The 17,068-nt window shown below is 39.1% G+C and overlaps 1 protein-coding gene, 1 long non-coding RNA gene and 1 pseudogene across 3 annotated transcripts in view; 2 read left to right on the top strand and 1 right to left on the bottom strand.

The window, feature by feature from the left end:
- LOC148163874 (uncharacterized) overlaps nucleotides 1–10,612 on the top strand; it is a 34,519-nt gene extending 23,907 nt beyond the window's left edge. The window contains exon 3 of the long non-coding RNA XR_015768492.1: nucleotides 7,382–10,612. This is a non-coding gene — a long non-coding RNA (uncharacterized LOC148163874). The remainder of the gene's footprint in view (nucleotides 1–7,381) is intronic.
- Nucleotides 927–17,068, bottom strand: part of WDR89 (WD repeat domain 89) — a 41,742-nt gene continuing 25,600 nt past the window's right edge. For both annotated transcript variants that reach the window (XM_028114762.2, XM_028114813.2), the window contains exon 2: nucleotides 927–8,460. In XM_028114762.2, coding sequence (XP_027970563.1) covers nucleotides 7,266–8,429 — 1,164 coding nt within the window. In that variant the 5' untranslated portion in view covers nucleotides 8,430–8,460 and the 3' untranslated portion in view covers nucleotides 927–7,265. The remainder of the gene's footprint in view (nucleotides 8,461–17,068) is intronic.
- Nucleotides 14,549–15,256, top strand: LOC114217939 (cell division control protein 42 homolog pseudogene; annotated as a pseudogene).

The following is a 17,068-nucleotide window of genomic DNA, read 5'->3' as shown; positions in this document are numbered from 1 at the left end:
AAGGAATCTAGTTTTTTTTTAAAAAAGATTTTATTTATTTATTTGAGAAAGAGAGAGAGAGAGCACAAGGGGGAGGGGCAGAAGGAGAGGGAGAAGCAGGCTCCCCCCACAGGAGGGGGAGCCCGATGCGGACCTTGATCCCAGGACCCCGGGATCATGACCTGAGCCGAAGGCAGACACTTAACTGAGCCACCCAGGTGCCCCACATCTTCTGTCTTTATCGGAATTTTAAAGTTTCTCCAAATAGTTCTTGAGTATTCTTCTTAATTCCTTGATACTTTTTAAATTTCCTGCTATCGTAAAATGATATACTTGAGATTTTCGTAGGCTGACCTTGTTCTGGCAGCTTTGCTGAAACTCTTATTAGTTGAAAGAGTTGTAAAGGTAAGTCTAGGTATGTATCATTTGCATATTGGGTTTTCTAGGTATATATCATTTGCAAAGGACTTTTTCCCCCTCTCTTCCAATCCTTACATGTTATCATACTTTTTCTTTCCTTATAGTATTGGCCAGAATTCATACTATTGTGATAAGCTTCCTCATTGAATCTTGGTCTTAAAAGGAATGTATTTAATCTAACACTTCTCCAAAAAGAATAATGTCTACTCAAGATTTTGATATATAACTTTAACCAAGTTAAAAAATTATTCTATCATTAGCATGTTTATATTTTTCATAAATAGGTGTGAAACCCTACTGTGTTTTTATCAATTAAGATAATCATGATTTTTTTTGTTTTGTCCATTACTGTGATAGATTTTTTTTAAAGATTTTATTTATTTGACAGAGAGAGACACAGCGAGAGCAGGAACACAAGCAGGGGGAGTGGGAGAGGGAGAAGCAGGCTTCCCGAGGAGCAGGGAGCCCGATGCGGGGCTCGATCCCAGGACCCTGGGATCATGACCTGAGCTGAAGGCAGACGCTTAACGACTGAGCCACCCAGGCGCCCGATAGATTTTTTTTTTTAGGATTTTTCTTATTTATTTGAGAGAGAGCACAAGAGCACAAGTGGGGGGAGGGGGAGGAGAGGGAGAAGCAGGCTCCCAGATGAGCAGGGCGGCTGAGGCAGGACTCCATCCCAGGACCCCCGAGATCATGACCTGAGCTGAAGGCAGATGCTTTAACCCACTGAGCGACCCAGGTTCCCCTGGGATAGATTTTCTTTTTTTCTTAAAAAAAAATTTTTTTATTATGTTCAGTTAGCCACTGTATAATAGTACATCATTAGTTTTTAAGGTAATGTTCAACGATTCATCAGTTACATATAACACCCATTGCTCACCACATGTGCCCTCTTTAATACCCATCACCCTGCTATCTCTTCCCCCACCCTGTGATAGATTTTCTGATGTTGCATCATCCTGAGATAAACCTTTGTTGGTCATATTTTTTATTATTTTTTTAAAGAATTTATTCATTTACCCGACACACAGAGAGCACAAGCAGGGGGAGCGACAGGCAGAGGGAGAGGGAGAAGCAGGCTCCCCGAGGAGCAGGGAGCCCGATGTGGGTCTTGATCCCAGGACCCCAGGATCATGTTGGTCATATTTTTTTAAAAATACACTATTGGATTTGGTTAGCTATTTTTAACAGTGAATATATATTCATAAACAAATGGACTTCACTTTTTTCTTCATTTTCATCTGGTTTTGGAATTAAGGTTATTAAACTTAAATTCCATTATGTCAAGGAGTGCCTGGGTGGCTCAGTTGTTTAAGCATCTGCCTTCGGCTTGCGTCATGATCCCAGGGTCCTGGGATTGAGCTCCAGGTCAGGCTCCCTGCTCAGCAGAAAGTCTGCTTCTCCCTCTGCCCCTGACCCCCCTTGTGCTCTCTCTCTCTCTCTCAAATAAATAAAATCTTAAAAAAAAAAATACCAATTCCACCCTGGTTTTTTGATTCATATTTGTCTGGTATATATATTTTTTGGTAATAACTTCATTTGGGTAAAATTCATTTATTTTAAGTGTACAATACAAAAGAAATAAAGTGTACAATGGTTTTTTTTTTTTAAGATTTTATTTATTTGATAGAGAGAGACAAGCGAGAGCAGGAACACAAGCAGGGGGAGTGGGAGAGGGAGAAGCAGGCTTCCTGCGGCACAGGGAGCCCAATGCGGAGCTCGATCCCAGGACCCTGGGATCATGACCTGAGCCAAAGGCAGAGGCTTAACGACGGAGCCACCCAGGTGCCCCACAATGGTTTTTACTATATTCAGAGTTGTGCAACTATAATCACCATCAGTTTGCATCACACCCTCCCCCCACAAACATCCACCAACCCTCCCATTTTCCTCCCACCTCCCAGCCCTAGGTAACCACGAATATATGTTCTTTTGTTGTTGTTCTTCTTCTTTTTCTTTATAGACTATATGACTATTCTGGACTTTTGATGTACATGAGATCATCCAATTTGGTCTTTTGTGGCTATTTTTACACAGCATGTTTTCAAGATTCATCTGAGTTGGAGCATGTATTAGCACTTCTTTTCTTTTTTTGGCTGAATAATATTCCATTTATGGATATACCATAATTTACCCCTCCATCAATTGATGGTTATTTGGATTATTTCCACCTTTGGCTATTATGAATGATGCTATTATGAGCACTCATGTACAAATTCTTGTGTGGACTTATGCTTTCAATTCTCTGCAGCATATACCTAATTTGGAACGGCTGGGTCAAACAGCAACTACTGAGGAACGGCCAGACTGTAGCCATACTATTTTACATTCCCTAACAGCAGAGCAGTGTATGAAACTTTCAATTTCCCCATAAGCTCACCAACGTTGTTTGGATTATAGCCATCCCAGTGGGTGTGAAGTGGTGTTGTGGTTTGTTTGCATTTTCCTGATGACCGATAACGTTAAGCATCTTTGTGTGTGTGTTTACTAACCATTTCTGTATCTTCTTTCGAGAAATGTCTATTCAGATCCTTGATCATTTCAAAAATTGCTTTCTCTTATTATTGAGTGGTAACATTTTAAAAGTGTTTTGAATGCAAGTTCTTATCTGATATATTATTTGCAAATATTTTTTCCCATTCTGTGGGATGGTATACCTTTCCTCATCCTTTACTTTTTTTTAGTTTTTTTTTTAAGATTTTGTCAGAGAGAGAGAAAGAGTGAGCGAGCACAAGCAGGGGGAGTGGGAGGGGGAGAAGCAGGCTCCCCGCTGAGCAGGGAGCCCAATGTGGGACTTGATCCCAGGACCCTGGGATCATGACCTGAGCTGAAGGCAGATGCTTAACCCACTGAGCCATCCAGGTATCCCTATTTTTAATCTTTTAAAAACTTTTGTTTTTAGATGATTTTTAATAGGAGGGTCTCTTTTAAGTGGTGGGTTTAAGGCACTTATTCTATTTTCCACATGGTCAGATGCATTGGGAAACCTGTCAAGTTCACTTTTCTCCCCGGACTTCTCCCTCCTGGTAGCTGATGTCCTCTTTTTCCAACCTGGACTGAATACTGTGGGCCTGCTGCAAAGCTGTTATCCTGCCACTATGCCGGGTTGGTGCCCCGATTCCTGGTATCTCTTGTCTTCCTTGATTTATTCCTTTATTCTTTGTAGACTACATCCTCCAGTATCCTTTTTCAAAACCTGCATAGAAAGTAAAGTTTTAAACCTCACATGTGGGGGCAATAGACCTATAGAATTGAAGGTTGAAAAGCAATTATCTCCTAAAATCCAAAATTTTAAATTCCTCAGTGGCCAATGAGTGTGGTTAGCAATGGATATTCTGTTAGGGAAATAAATTTGGTTCCTTAGTTTCAGAGAGCAAGGAAAAAACGTTCACTGAGCAAGGGATGTCTCAAAAAATTTATTGCCATATATTTGCTTCGTGAGTTTGGAGAGCTTAAGTTCGGATAGCAGGAAATTGTCCTCAGAAGTTGGAACTTTGATTCACCATTTTGTGTCATCCAGATTTACTAATGAAGAGTCTAATTCACGGGGCGCCTGGGTGGCTCAGTTGGTTAAGCGACTGCCTTCGGCTCAGGTCATGATCCTGGAGTCCCGGGATCGAGTCCCGCATCGGGCTCCCTGCTCAGCAAGGAGTCTGCTTCTCCCTCTGACCCTCTTTCCTCTCGTGCTATCTCTCATTCTCTCTCTCTCAAATAAATTAATTAAAAATCGTAAAAAAATTAAAATAAAAAAAGAGTCTAATTCACATGTTATCCTTCTACCTAAGTGATTGCTTCCTCCCCCTTCTTCCTTTGGAAATTTTAAAAATTTTCTCTTTGTTCTTGGAGTTCTGACACTTCAGAGTACTATGCCTTGGTGTGGGTCTTTTTCATTTATTATACTTGACACTCTGTTGGGCCTTACAATCTGAAGACTGGAGTTCTGGGGATAGTCTCTAGTGTTATTTCATTACAACTCCAACCTTTACATTTTTTTTCACATTGTAAAAACCGATAATCTGATATTAGACCCCTATATTTATCTTCTGTGGCTTTAATCTTTTCTCTCACTCTCTCTCTCTTTGAGGTCTATTTTCAAAGGTATTTTCTCACCTGCATCTTCCAACTCTATTCATTACTTTTTTGGTGGGGGCCAGGAGGAGGGAGAGAGAAGGGCAGAAGGGGCAGAGGGAGAGGGAGAGAAAGAACACTCAGCAGGGAGCCCGACACAGGGCTTGATCTCACAACCCTGAGATCATGCCCTAGCCGAAATCAAGAGTCTGACACCCAACCTACCAAGCCACCTAGGTGCCCTCTATTAATTACTTTTAAATTTTAAATATTTTTTAAAGTTTTACTGTTTTAAAAACTGTTTCATTTCCTGTTGTTTTATAAATGCAATGTCTCCAAGTCTTTTTATACAGCTTTTCTACTTAGTCAGCATTATCTCATATCCTAAGTATCTTAAAAACATGGTTTTTCATTTTTACATAGTGCTCCATCAAAAGATCAAAATGTACCAAAGATTTTAAGCAGCATGAGACATTATCAAATCTGTTTTCTACATTCAGCCTAGAAATAGTGGGAAGAATGAATTGGAGCAGATTAGAGCCAGGGTCTGTAATCTAGGAGAGAAATGATGAAAATCTTATCTAAGGCACTAGTGGCGGGGGCGGGATAAAGGCAAAGGAACAGCAGACAGATTCTAGGAGGTGGAGTGGCACAGGACTTGGTGATTGACTAAATAGGAGAAAAGAAAAAAAATCCAGAATTAACCTCAGGTTCATGATTTGAACAACAGCAAGAATAGGTGAATCTTTTCAAATAAGAATTACATATTTTGAGGGGCACTTGGGTGGCTCAGTTGGTTAAGCCTCTAACTAGAGTTTGGCTCAGGTCATGATCTCAGGGTCATGAGATCAAGCCCCACCTCGGGCTCCCCGCTCAGTATTAAGTCTGCTAGAGATTCTCTCCTTCTCCCTCTGCCCCTCCTGCTCATGCTCTCTCTAAAATAAATAAATAAATCTTAAAAAAAAAGAGAGAATTATTTATTTTGAGTATGTTTAACAGTGAATTAACTATTATTCCCTCTCAAGTGAGTGAAGCTGGATCATACCTACATGTAAGTTGCATTGTGCTGTAGAATACTATTTCCCCTAGTGCTATGGTGTCCGAGATAAGTCATTAACATTTAAAGAGAAATGTAAAAGGTTCTAAAGTAATGTTTATATTTTTCATGACAATATTTTTAGTTGAAAAGATAAAAAATGTTTTACAGTATCTTCATAAATATTCTTATCTATAAAAAGATATTTTTATTTGTAATTAAACATAAGAAAACATACCAAACCTTTAGAGTGACCAACTTTTTTTTTAAAGATTTTACTTACTTATTTGAGAGAAAGAGAGAGCGAGCGAGCGCACATGCAGGAGCTGGGGAGGTGCAGGAGAGGGACAAGCAGACTCTGCTCTGAGCATGGAGCATTGTGCAGCTCAATCTCACAACCCTGAGATCACAACTTGAGACATCGAGAGGCAGATGCTAAACCAACTGAGCCACCCGGCACCCCAAGTGACCAACTTTTTAATTAAGATTCTCTGGAGGGGCGCCTGGGTGGCTTGGTCATTAAGCGTCTGCCTTTGGCTCAGGTCGTGATCCCAGGGTCCTGGGATCGAGCCCCACATCGGGCTCCCTGCTCAGTGGGGAGCCTGCTTCTCCTTCTCCCACTCCCCCTGCTTGTGTTCCCGCTCTCGCTGTGTCTCTCTCTGTGAAATAAATAAAATCTTAAAAAAAAAAAGATTCTTTGGAAAAATATTTAACAGTAAGGATGAAAAAACCGTCAGTCAACAAAAATTCAAGTTTAAAATTATGGTGTCCTCCTTTCTCCAGCAGCACCTCCTGCATGGCCCCCACTCCCCATGGGCACCAAAGTTTAAAATTATGGATGAAACACCATGAAAGAAAATTTTATCATAAAATAGTAGAATATTTTGAAATAAAAAGTCATTCTGCTATTATAAATAGTTTTGTTTTTGTATATTCCCTTTAAATCTCAAAATGAATTTTGCAAGATAATTTCCATTTCATCAATGAAATATCTGCCTATTTTTAACTGTTTAAAAGTATAGATGCAAATGGGGTGCCTGGGTGGCACAGTCCGTTAAGCATCTGACTCTTGATCTCAGCTCAAGGTATGGTCTCAGGGTTGTGAGTTCAAGTCCCGCACAATGGGCTCCACGCTGAGCGTGGACCCTACTTAAAAAAAAAAAATCTATCCAGACAGATAGATGCAAATATATACTAAATATATTTTTCTTAAATAGATGCAAATCATTTTATTTCTAAAAAACTTTAGTTCTATTTAGAATCATTAGAATATTTACATTTAAATACTCCAACATAATCTATGTGTATTAAGCAAGTTGGAGCTCCTACAGAAAACAGTCTGATTTGATTTTATAAATAATGAAGATGATTTAAAATGTAAAAAAAAAAAAAACTGAATTTAAAACACATAGCTCAAACCACCTGATTTTTTTAAAGTCACACCAGCCATCTACTTCTAAAAAGTCCTTATCAAAGCTATTTCTTTAAACCCAACATTTACTAACTCAACAGATGGGTTTTAAAAATGAGGAATGTAATTTTACTTTCAACTCACTGATTATATACTCAACTGGCAGCTTAAAAAAAATAATTTTAGAATACATGAAGACCTGAATTAAACCATTTTCAACATTTTTCCAGGATTGTTTGCTAACTGGCTTGTTTTTACATATAAGCTTTAAACATATCTATCACAGGTAGTACACAAAAATAACTACTTGTAACTATAAAGCCTCTCAAGTAAACTCCCAACATAACATCACTGCTTTTTCCTTCTCTTGTAAGAATCATTACTGTGAACTCGAACTCGCTGGGACACAGAGGATGCTATTTTCATGCTGTCTTTCTTTGTAAATGTCTTCCCTATTGCTCCAGGTTTCCAAAGTAACAACTGTGCATCTTCTCCTCCGGTTAGCAAAGAATCATCCTGCATATTCCAAGAGAAAGAACGGACTGTAGCAGCATGCCCTCCACGAAGGCTGGTCACATGGATCAATCCTGATATAGTGCAGCTCATCAAGTGAATAATTCCTGTGTTTGTTCCTCCGACAAGAAACAATTTGTCCATTTTTTCATGATATAGGCCACCAATTAAATAGTCCAAAATACCTTCTTTCAGATTAACTACTTCTCTGACATCCTGGATGTTCAAACATGTAATTGGTTCATCAGTATCCAGATGATTAAGATCCCACCAACAAAATCCTTCATCATGCGTCATGCAGTAAATCTGTTTATAATCCTTCCCAGACCAACCAATACAGCTTACTGATGAAACGGAGTTACAGGTTGTAACCAGTGCATCTTCTTCATTATCAACACTAATATCGAATACATTTACCAGGCCATCAGTTGAACCCGAGACTACCATGTTGGGATTGTTGGGATGGAAGCACACTTGAGTGACATCATCACTATGAGTCTCTGAATATGCTCCAAGTGGGTCTTTAGTAGTAGACAAATCCTGAGAATTAATTCTTGCATCCCAAAATACCAACAATGCATCATCATCCACTTTTTCTGTACCAGCACAAATGACATGATCGTTACAGTTGATATCAAAACTAATAAAACTATTGGAAGGGTAACCCTTGAACAGCTGGACAGGTTTTTCACTGGCTAATCGAGCATCCCAACACTTTACAGTGCCATCGGTACATGATGAATATACACTGTCACAAGAATTTGCAAATTTAACTCCGTTAAGAAGCCCAGGATATCCACTAAATTCTCGTAGTATGTTTAACCTTTCTTTATCATATATTCTGATTGATCCATTAGAACATAAAACAGCAACAAAGTTTTCTTTTTCTCCTTGTACAGCTTTTGATGTATCTATACTAAGCAAGTAAGCAGGCTCTTTAGTTTCTGAGGAACGTTTAACAATGTTCAGATTAGCAAACTGTTCCTCAATCTTCTCCATGTCAGGAGTAGCATCCAAGCGTCATAAAAATCTGTAATAAAAATACAAAAATTAAAATTAAACACAAAGCTTCTCCAAAGTTGTAACTGAATCAAGATCATTTTCCTGAGGACTGGCACAAAACAATAGAAATAAAATCTATTCTAATATTTTAATCTTTCCCTGCCATATAACTAAAACTTAGTTGCTTCCTTCTAATTCAATCACTCTTGAATACTGAATCTACCGTATATACCTTATGCCAGTAAGAGAATTTTAAAACATGTACATATACTGCTCAGTAGTTCCTTTTAGCTTACACCCAATTATTGGTCCTACTCATAATTCTCAGCATTAGCCAGTATCTCTACTTCGGAATCATCTTCTCCCGGCCCCAGCTGCCTGATGCAACTTTTAGAATTTAAAATGTGGATGTGAATGCAGAAAAATCATCCCCCAAAGATGTCTATGCCTTAATCCTTGGAACCTGTGAATGTTAGGTTACATGCAAAGAAGAATTGAGGTAGCTTACTAGTTGATCTTTAAAAAAAATTTTTTTATTATTGAAGTATAGTTGACACACAATGTTACATTAATTTCAGGTGTACAACAGTGATTCCACAAGTCTATGTTATATTATGCTCACCACAAGTGTAGCTACCATCTGTCACCATACAATGCTATTTCAATACCACTGACTATATTCCCTATGCTGGACTTTTTACCTCCATCATTTATTCATTCCATAACTGGAAGCCTGTATTTCCCACTCCCCTCCATCATTTTGCCCATCTCCCAGATCCCTCCCCTCCTGCAGCCATCAGTTTGTTCTGTGTATTTATGTCTGTATCTGCTTTTTGTTTTGTTTTTTAAATGCCACATATAAGGTAAATCAAATGGTATTTGTCTTTCTCTGTCTGACCTATTTCACTTAGCACAATACCTTCTAGGTCCATCCATGTTGTCATGAATGGCAAGATCTCATTCTTTTTTTTGTGGCTGAGTAATATTCGTGTGTGTGTGTGTGTGACTTCGTTATCCATTTATTTATCAGTGGACACTTGCTTCTATATCTTGGCTATTGTAAATAATGTTGTAACAAATATAGGGGTGCATATATCTTTTTGAATGAAGTGTTTTCATTTTCTTTGGGTAAATACCCAGTAATAGAATTATTGGATCATATGGTATTTCTATTTTTAAAGGAACCTCCATACTATTTTCTACAATGGCTGTACCCATTTACATTCTCACCAACAGTGCATGAGGGTTCCTTTTTCTCCATAGCCTCACCAACACTTGTTATTTCTTGTCTTTTTGACTCTAGCCATTCTGACAGATGTAAGGTAATATCTCATTGTGGTTTTGATTTGTACTTCCCTGATGATGAGTGATGTTGAGCACCTTTTCCTCTTATCTGTTTGCCATCTATATGTCTTTGCAAAACTGCCTATTCAGGTCCTCTGCCCATTTTAATTGTATTATTTGGGGTTTGTGTTGAGTTGTGCTTATCAGGTGATCTTAAAATAGGGAGATTATTCTGGATTATCTGGGTGGGTCCAATGTATCACCATTGTTCTTAAAAGTAGAAGGAGGAGGCAGAACATGATAAGAGTCAGAGAGATGTTACTATGGAAGAAAGGCACAGAAAAATATAATGTTGGTTTGGGGGAAGAAGGTCAATAAGTGGGAGGCCTGTAGGAACTGGAAAAGGCAAAGAATCATTCTCATTTAGAGCCTCCAGATGAAAATGCCAGTCCTCCTAATACTTTGATTTTCACCAAGACCTATTTTGGACTTCTGACCCCTCAAAATTATAATAAATTTGTGTTGTTTCAAGCCACCAAGTTTGTAGTAATCTGTTACAGCAACAATAGAAAACCAATACATAGGGGTTCCCAATATGAAATTCTGGAGAAGTGCTTCTCAGGCAGCAATAACTTGTAAATGCGGAGCTGGAATGTGACCCTAGGCATTCTAGCTTCAAGGACTGTGTGCTCTTTACTACCACGCCAGATTGCCTTTTTTTTTTTTTAATATTTTATTTTGGGGGCACCTGGGTGGCTCAGTTGGTTAAGCATCTGTCTTCAGCTCAGGTCATGATCCCACGGTCCTGGGATCGAGCCCCACATCCACCTCTCTGCTCTGCAGGGAGCCTGCTTCTCCCTCTCCTTCTGCCTGCCGCTCCCCCTGCTTGTGCTCTCTCTGTGTCAAATAAATAAATAAAATCTTAAAAAATATTTATTTTTAAGTAATCTCTACACCCCATGTGGGGCTCAGACTTCGAAGATTGCTTCTTAACGGCAGGTTGTATGTAGAACAAGTTCAAGGCCAGAAAAATATGCACGCCTAGTGACTTTATCACAAATTTTTCTAACTCGCTTTTACCAATGAATAGTCTAGCCTACGTCACAAATTCACATTTTCATTCTTAGGATGAAATGCTTTTTTTGTTGTTTCTTTAATGATAGCTTTTTAAGCATCTGTCTTTTCATCTTTAAAAAGAAGAAATGAGTACCAATTCAAGAGCCGTTAGAAGAATCAACTGAGATAACGTGTTCAGCACAAGGCCTGGCATATAAAATGCAATATTCAACAGATGTAATGTAAAAATTATCAGTATTACCACTGCCAATACCACTAACACCAAATTGGGGGCGGGGGGGATTTGGATCTATTAAAGTGGCTTCAAATAGCACAATTAAATCAATGGACAAAAATATTAAGTTGGATTTGAGTTCAAAACAGAGTAAGTATCCTCTTCAGTTTATAATTCTGAATATTTAAAAATCTGTAAATTTTTCAGAATAGTACAATGAACACACATACACTCAACTTTTCACTTCCTAGGTTCACCAACTATTATTTGCTTTCTCCCTATCTCTCTAAACATACATATACACACATTATTTTTTGATGAACTATTTGAAAGTTAACTGCAGAAAAAATATCACTTCATTCCTAAATACTTTGGCATAGAGCACCTCGCAATCTTGTTTTCATGACACTGAATTTTTGACAAATCCAGTCTAGTTGTCTCATAAATTGCCCCACATTCTGGATTTTTCTAATGTTTCCTCATGATTAGGTTCCAGTTTAACATTTCTGGCAGGGATACTGTGTAGGTGATGCTGGGTACTTACTGCATCACACAAGGAAACACATAATACCAAGTCTGATCACCGGGTTAAGGCAGTAACTGACAGATCTCTCCATTTTAAAGGTACATTCCTTCCTTTATAGTTAGTAAGTAATCATGGAGTGATACACTGAAACTGTATGAATATCTTATCCTCTAACAGCCTTTCATCCCAAAATTTTAGCATCCATGGAGTATCTCTTGCCTGAATCAAAATTACATTGGGATTTGCCAGACATTTTCTAATTCTACCATTCTTCCTACCTCATCTGGCATTCTTCTATAAAGAGAAGCTTCTTTCTCTCTGAGTTTCACTAAGAAATTATGATTTTTAAAGACATATATTATAATCCATCACTTCATGGTTCTTACTGGTGCTCACACTGTCCCCAACTTGGCCACTGAGAAACCCTTAAGCCAGCTTCTGTGCCCTTTAATATGACCCCATCAGTCTGTAAGTCCTACATGGGAAAAAAAAAAACTCTGTGTAAGAATAAGGTAAGTCTGAAAGTGGTGAGCTTCCTTCAACATAAGTATTCAGGGAATAAATGACCATTTACCAGTTATGCTGTGGTAACAACAGCATAGGCTAAGCTGTCCTTTCCTTGAACATGTTATGCTTGCGTCTACCTCAGGTCTGTAGCAATAGCTGTTTCTCTCCCTGGAATACTTTCTCTTCATTTTTTTCTGTGAGTAAAAATTGCTTTTACCAATGAATATTCTAGCCTACCTCAGAAAGTCACATTTTCATTCTTAGGGTGAAATGCTTTTTTGTTGTTGCTTTAATGATAGCTTTTTAAGCATCTGTCTTTCCATTTTTAAAAGAAAAAATGAGTATCAACTCAAGAGTTGTTAGAAGGATCAACTGAAATAATGTGTTCAGCACAATGCCTGGCAAATAAAATACATATTCAACAGATGTTATATAAAAATTATCAGGGGCGCCTGGGTGGCTCAGATGGTTAAGCGTCTGCCTTCAGGTCAGGTCATGATCCCAGGGTCCTGGGATCGAGTCCCACATCGGGCTCCCTGCTCCTTGGGAGTCTGCTTCTCCCTCTGCTTCTCTCTCTCTGTCTCTCATGAATAAATAAATAAAATCTTTAAAAAAATTATCAGTATTACCACTACCAATACCACTAACACCACCTTGGGGGAGGGGGTGGGTTTGGATCTAGGTACCGTTATTCAGACCTCAGTGTCACCTCCCTAGAAAGATCCTCCCTAATCGACCAATCTAAAATAGTCCCTATCACTTCCCATCATATTGCTTGTTTTATTAATTTAAAAATTAAAAATGCCTAAGTATAAAATATTTCAAATATACAATGTTTAGAAAAAAGTATAACAGAACCCAAATATAGACACTTAGATACTCAGACCTAACAGATGTTAACATTTTACCATACTTCTTTGTTTTTTATTTAAAGAAACATTACAGACACAACTCCTATGAATTTATGAAATGGCATTATATTTGTATGTATCTTCTTTGCATTTGCTCTTTTCACTCAATATTTTTGAAAAACCCTATTTTACTGTTGAACTTATTCTTTCTTGCTTATCTATTATCAGTAAATAGTTGTTGAATAAATGAATGAATAATTGATTCAATTTTCTTGCATTAAGAGCTGAAGAGTTCTAGGAGAAACAGAATAAACCTAAAAGGATATTGCATGTGTTATGTGTTTGCAGGGGGAGCTCTGCTCATGGAAATTAGTAAAATAATGGCATTCTTTTTTTTTTTAAGATTTTATTTATTTATTTGAGAGAGAGAGAGAGAGAGAGAGCCCAAGAGGTGGTAGGGTCAGAGGGAGAAGCAGACTCCCCACTCAGCAGGGAGCCCGATGTGGGACTCGATCCCGGGACTCCGGGATCATGACCTGAGCCGAAGGCAGTCGCTTAACCAACTGAGCCACCCAGGCACCCAATAATGGCATTCTTTAACAGTACTTTAAATAAGGCTCAAAAAGGAACTACAGAGAAAGATTTACATTGTAAAGAAAAATATTACTTAACATAATTTTTTACCACAAGCTATTCAAATTATTTCTAAAGTGTGTATTTACTTAAGAGTGTATGTCCTGGGGCGCCTGGGTGGCTCAGTCATTAAGTGTCTGCCTTCAGCTCAGGTCATGGTCCCAGGGTCCTGGGATTGAGCCCCGCATCAGGCTCCCTGCTCAGCGGGAAACCTGCTTCCCCTTCTCCCACTCCCCCTGCTTGTGTTCCCTCTCTCGCTGTGTCTCTCTGTCAAATAAATAAATAAAATCTTAAAAAAAAAAAAAAAGAGTGTACTTCCTATACACTCCAAGGAAGAAACCCTTTTAAAATTCCAGGTAAAAACAACTGTCCATTCTTGAAATATTCAGAGTTAATATGAGGTTATAAAATAAATTTTTCCTACTGCTTCATTTTGATTTTTGCCTATGAAAGATCAGGTTGATGAGAATTTAACAATCAAGTTTAACGTGGCTTTTAAGCTAATAGTAATTTATAGGACTATGACCATGCACTCTAGCAGGATAGTACTACCGCACTCCTTCCCTCCACTACATTGCCTGGAAAGTCTGTTTCACATTGGAACAGTATCCAGAATGGCTTTAATTCAAAGGATTCCAGGGGTTGATGGGTCAGGTAAGGTGGGCCCCAGACTGAATGCTACAGCAAACTTAACACTTCAAGACTGTAGAGATGGGGGCGCCTGGGTGGCTCAGTCAGCTAAGCATCTGCCTTCAACTCAGGTCATGATCCCAGGACCCCGGGATCGAGTCCCACATTGGGCTCCTTGCTCAGCGGGGAGTCTGCTTCTCCCTCTGCCTGCCGCTTCCCCTGTTTGTGCTTGCTCGCTCTCTTTCTCTCTCTGGCAAATAAATAAAATCTTAAAAAAAAAAAAAAAAAGACTAGAGATGGTAACAATCACAGTGGTTGTCCACCTGATACACTGTTCAAATGCAATATAGTTCTTTAAGAAAGAGAACTAGCCCGCACGGTGCTGCCAACACCCCAGCGGAGAAGCTGAGGTCATCATCAAATTTTAAATATTTAAAGTGGATACAAAACTGTTTCAGCAATGCAGACAATTAAGTGTGTTGTTGTGGGTGATGGTGCCGTTAGTAAAACATGTCTTCTGATATCCTACACAACAAACAAATTTCCATCTGAGTATGTACCGACTATTTTTGACAACTATGCAGTCACAGTTATGATTGGTGGAGAGCCATATACTCTTGGACTTTTTGATACTGCAGGGCAAGAGGATTATGACAGATTACAACTGTGGAGTTATCCACAAACAGATGTATTTCTAGTCTGTTTTTCAGTGGTCTCTCCATCCTCATTTGAAAATGTGAAGGAAAAGTGGGTGCCTGAAATAACTCACCATTGTCCAAAGACTCCTTTCTTGCTTGTTGGGACCCAAACTGATCTCCAAGATGACCCCTCTACGATTGAGAAACTTGCCAAAAACAAACAGAAGCCTATCACTCCAGAGACTGCTGAAAAGCTGGCCCGTGACCTGAAGGCAGTCAAGTATGTGGAGCATTCTGCACTCACACAGAAAGGCCTAAAGAATGTATTTGACGAAGCAATACTGGCTGCCCTGGAGCCTCTCGAACCGAAGAAGAGCTGCAGGTGTGTGCTGCTATGAACATCTCTCCAGAGCCCTTGCCGCACAGCTGGTGTCAGCATCGTACTAAAAGCGATGTTAGGGCGCCTGGGTGGCTCAGATGGTTAAGCATCTGCCTTCGGCTCAGGTCATGATCCCAGGGTCCTGGGATCGAGTCCCGCATCGGGCTCCCTGCTCCTTGGGAGCCTGCTTCTCCCTCTGCCTCTCTCTCTCTCTCTGTCTCTCATGAATAAATAAATAAAATCTTTAAAAAAAAAAGCGATGTTAAATCAAACTAAAGATTAAAATTCATTTTTGCAATAAAAAAAAGAAAGAAAGAACTAAAGGATGGATGGGTGGCTGGATGGATGAAAAGAAGGAAGGAAGGAAAGAGAGAGAAAACAAAAAGGAAGAAAGATAAGAGAGATAAGGTAGGCATATCTCACAAAAACCTCAAGCTATAGAGCTTATACAGTACACAGATACAGTGAAGTAATTTAATCTCTTATGGAGAAACATGAAAACCTCTTACCATATTAATATGCAAGTGCGTCATACTTGAAATATAACCTTCTGAGGCTATGTAGTTAATTCTTTTTTTTTTTTAAGATTTTATTTATTTGAGAGAGAGAATGAGAGATAGCACGAGAGGGAAGAGGGTCAGAGGAAGAAGCAGACTCCCCGCTGAGCAGGGAGCCCAATGCGGGACTCGATCCCGGGACTCCAGGATCATGACCTGAGCCGAAGGCAGTGGCTTAACCAACTGAGCCACCCAGGCGCCCTATGTAGTTAATTCTTAATTTTACATGCTAATGAATCATTCCGAGATGATACTTTTTCTTCTATGCATAGCCTTTATCTGAGTTTTCTTTGCATGATCCACTTCCTGTCCCAAAGAAAAGCCATAGGCTCTTTTTGTCCCACACTACACTCTCACAGGGTAACTTCATTCACATTCATGTTTTCAAGGGCCGCCTATATGCCAATGATCTCATCCACTTACAGATCTGTATTTCCAACCGTCTACTGGCCATTTCTCTTTGAATGTGTCTCATTACACCCCAAAATAAAAGTGATTATTTATGCTTCCTTCCTCCCCCACCAAGTCTTCCCTTTAAAAACAAAAACAAGGTATATTTCACAATTTTCTCCATTTTGGCTAATGGTATTAGCACCATGACAGCCCTCTGATCTACCTGGCTAAGCCAGAACCTCTGGGATATCTAATTCTCCCTCATCCAATCAGTTTCCAAGTCCTACTTTTGGGTTGCAGGATGCTTAGGGAAGAATTAAGTTACATCTATTTCTGTCAATCAAAACAATATTGACAACTTCATATGATTCAACCTAACAAAAACATATGAAGAGAACAAATAAGATTAACCATAATTTCTATTTTCTCTATTTGTTCCTGTTAGATGCATAAAAGGAAGCTTAGTTAGCATTCTAGATCTCAACAGGCTAGTGAGAGCTGAGGATTGTGGAGTGAGCCTTTCTTATGTCAACATACAAACATACAAATACACAAATGAAAAGGGGCACAAAAAGGGGGGACAGAAAAGAGTACTAAAGAATATGGAAGAGAAAAGAAATGAAAATAAGCCAAAAGGGAACAGCAGAGAAAAGAGAAGGGAATGTACAAAAGAGGGGGGGCAGTTACTGCCACTACCTCTGGAGTCCTGCATGGGTGAGACACTGCACTTCCTATGTTGCCGACACAGAGATGAGATGAGAAATCCAGATAATGGAAGTTTAGTAAAGTCTAAAGCTATGACAATTTGTGTGGTTGAAAAGGATTTTTCTTCATTTAAAAAAAGATTGTGGGGCACCTGGGTGGCTCAGTCGTTAAGGGTCTGCCTTCAGCTCAGGTCATGATCCCAGGGTCCTGGAATCGAGCCCCGCATCAGGCTCCCTGCTTTG

The sequence above is a fragment of the Eumetopias jubatus genome, unplaced genomic scaffold, assembly GCF_037043125.1.
Source record: "Eumetopias jubatus isolate StellerSeaLion01/CBP00866 unplaced genomic scaffold, mEumJub1_p1.0 scaffold_7, whole genome shotgun sequence".
Taxonomy (NCBI): domain Eukaryota; kingdom Metazoa; phylum Chordata; class Mammalia; order Carnivora; family Otariidae; genus Eumetopias; species Eumetopias jubatus.
The sequence above is the reverse complement of the archived record's forward strand: the minus strand, read 5'-3'. Positions and strand labels throughout refer to the sequence as shown.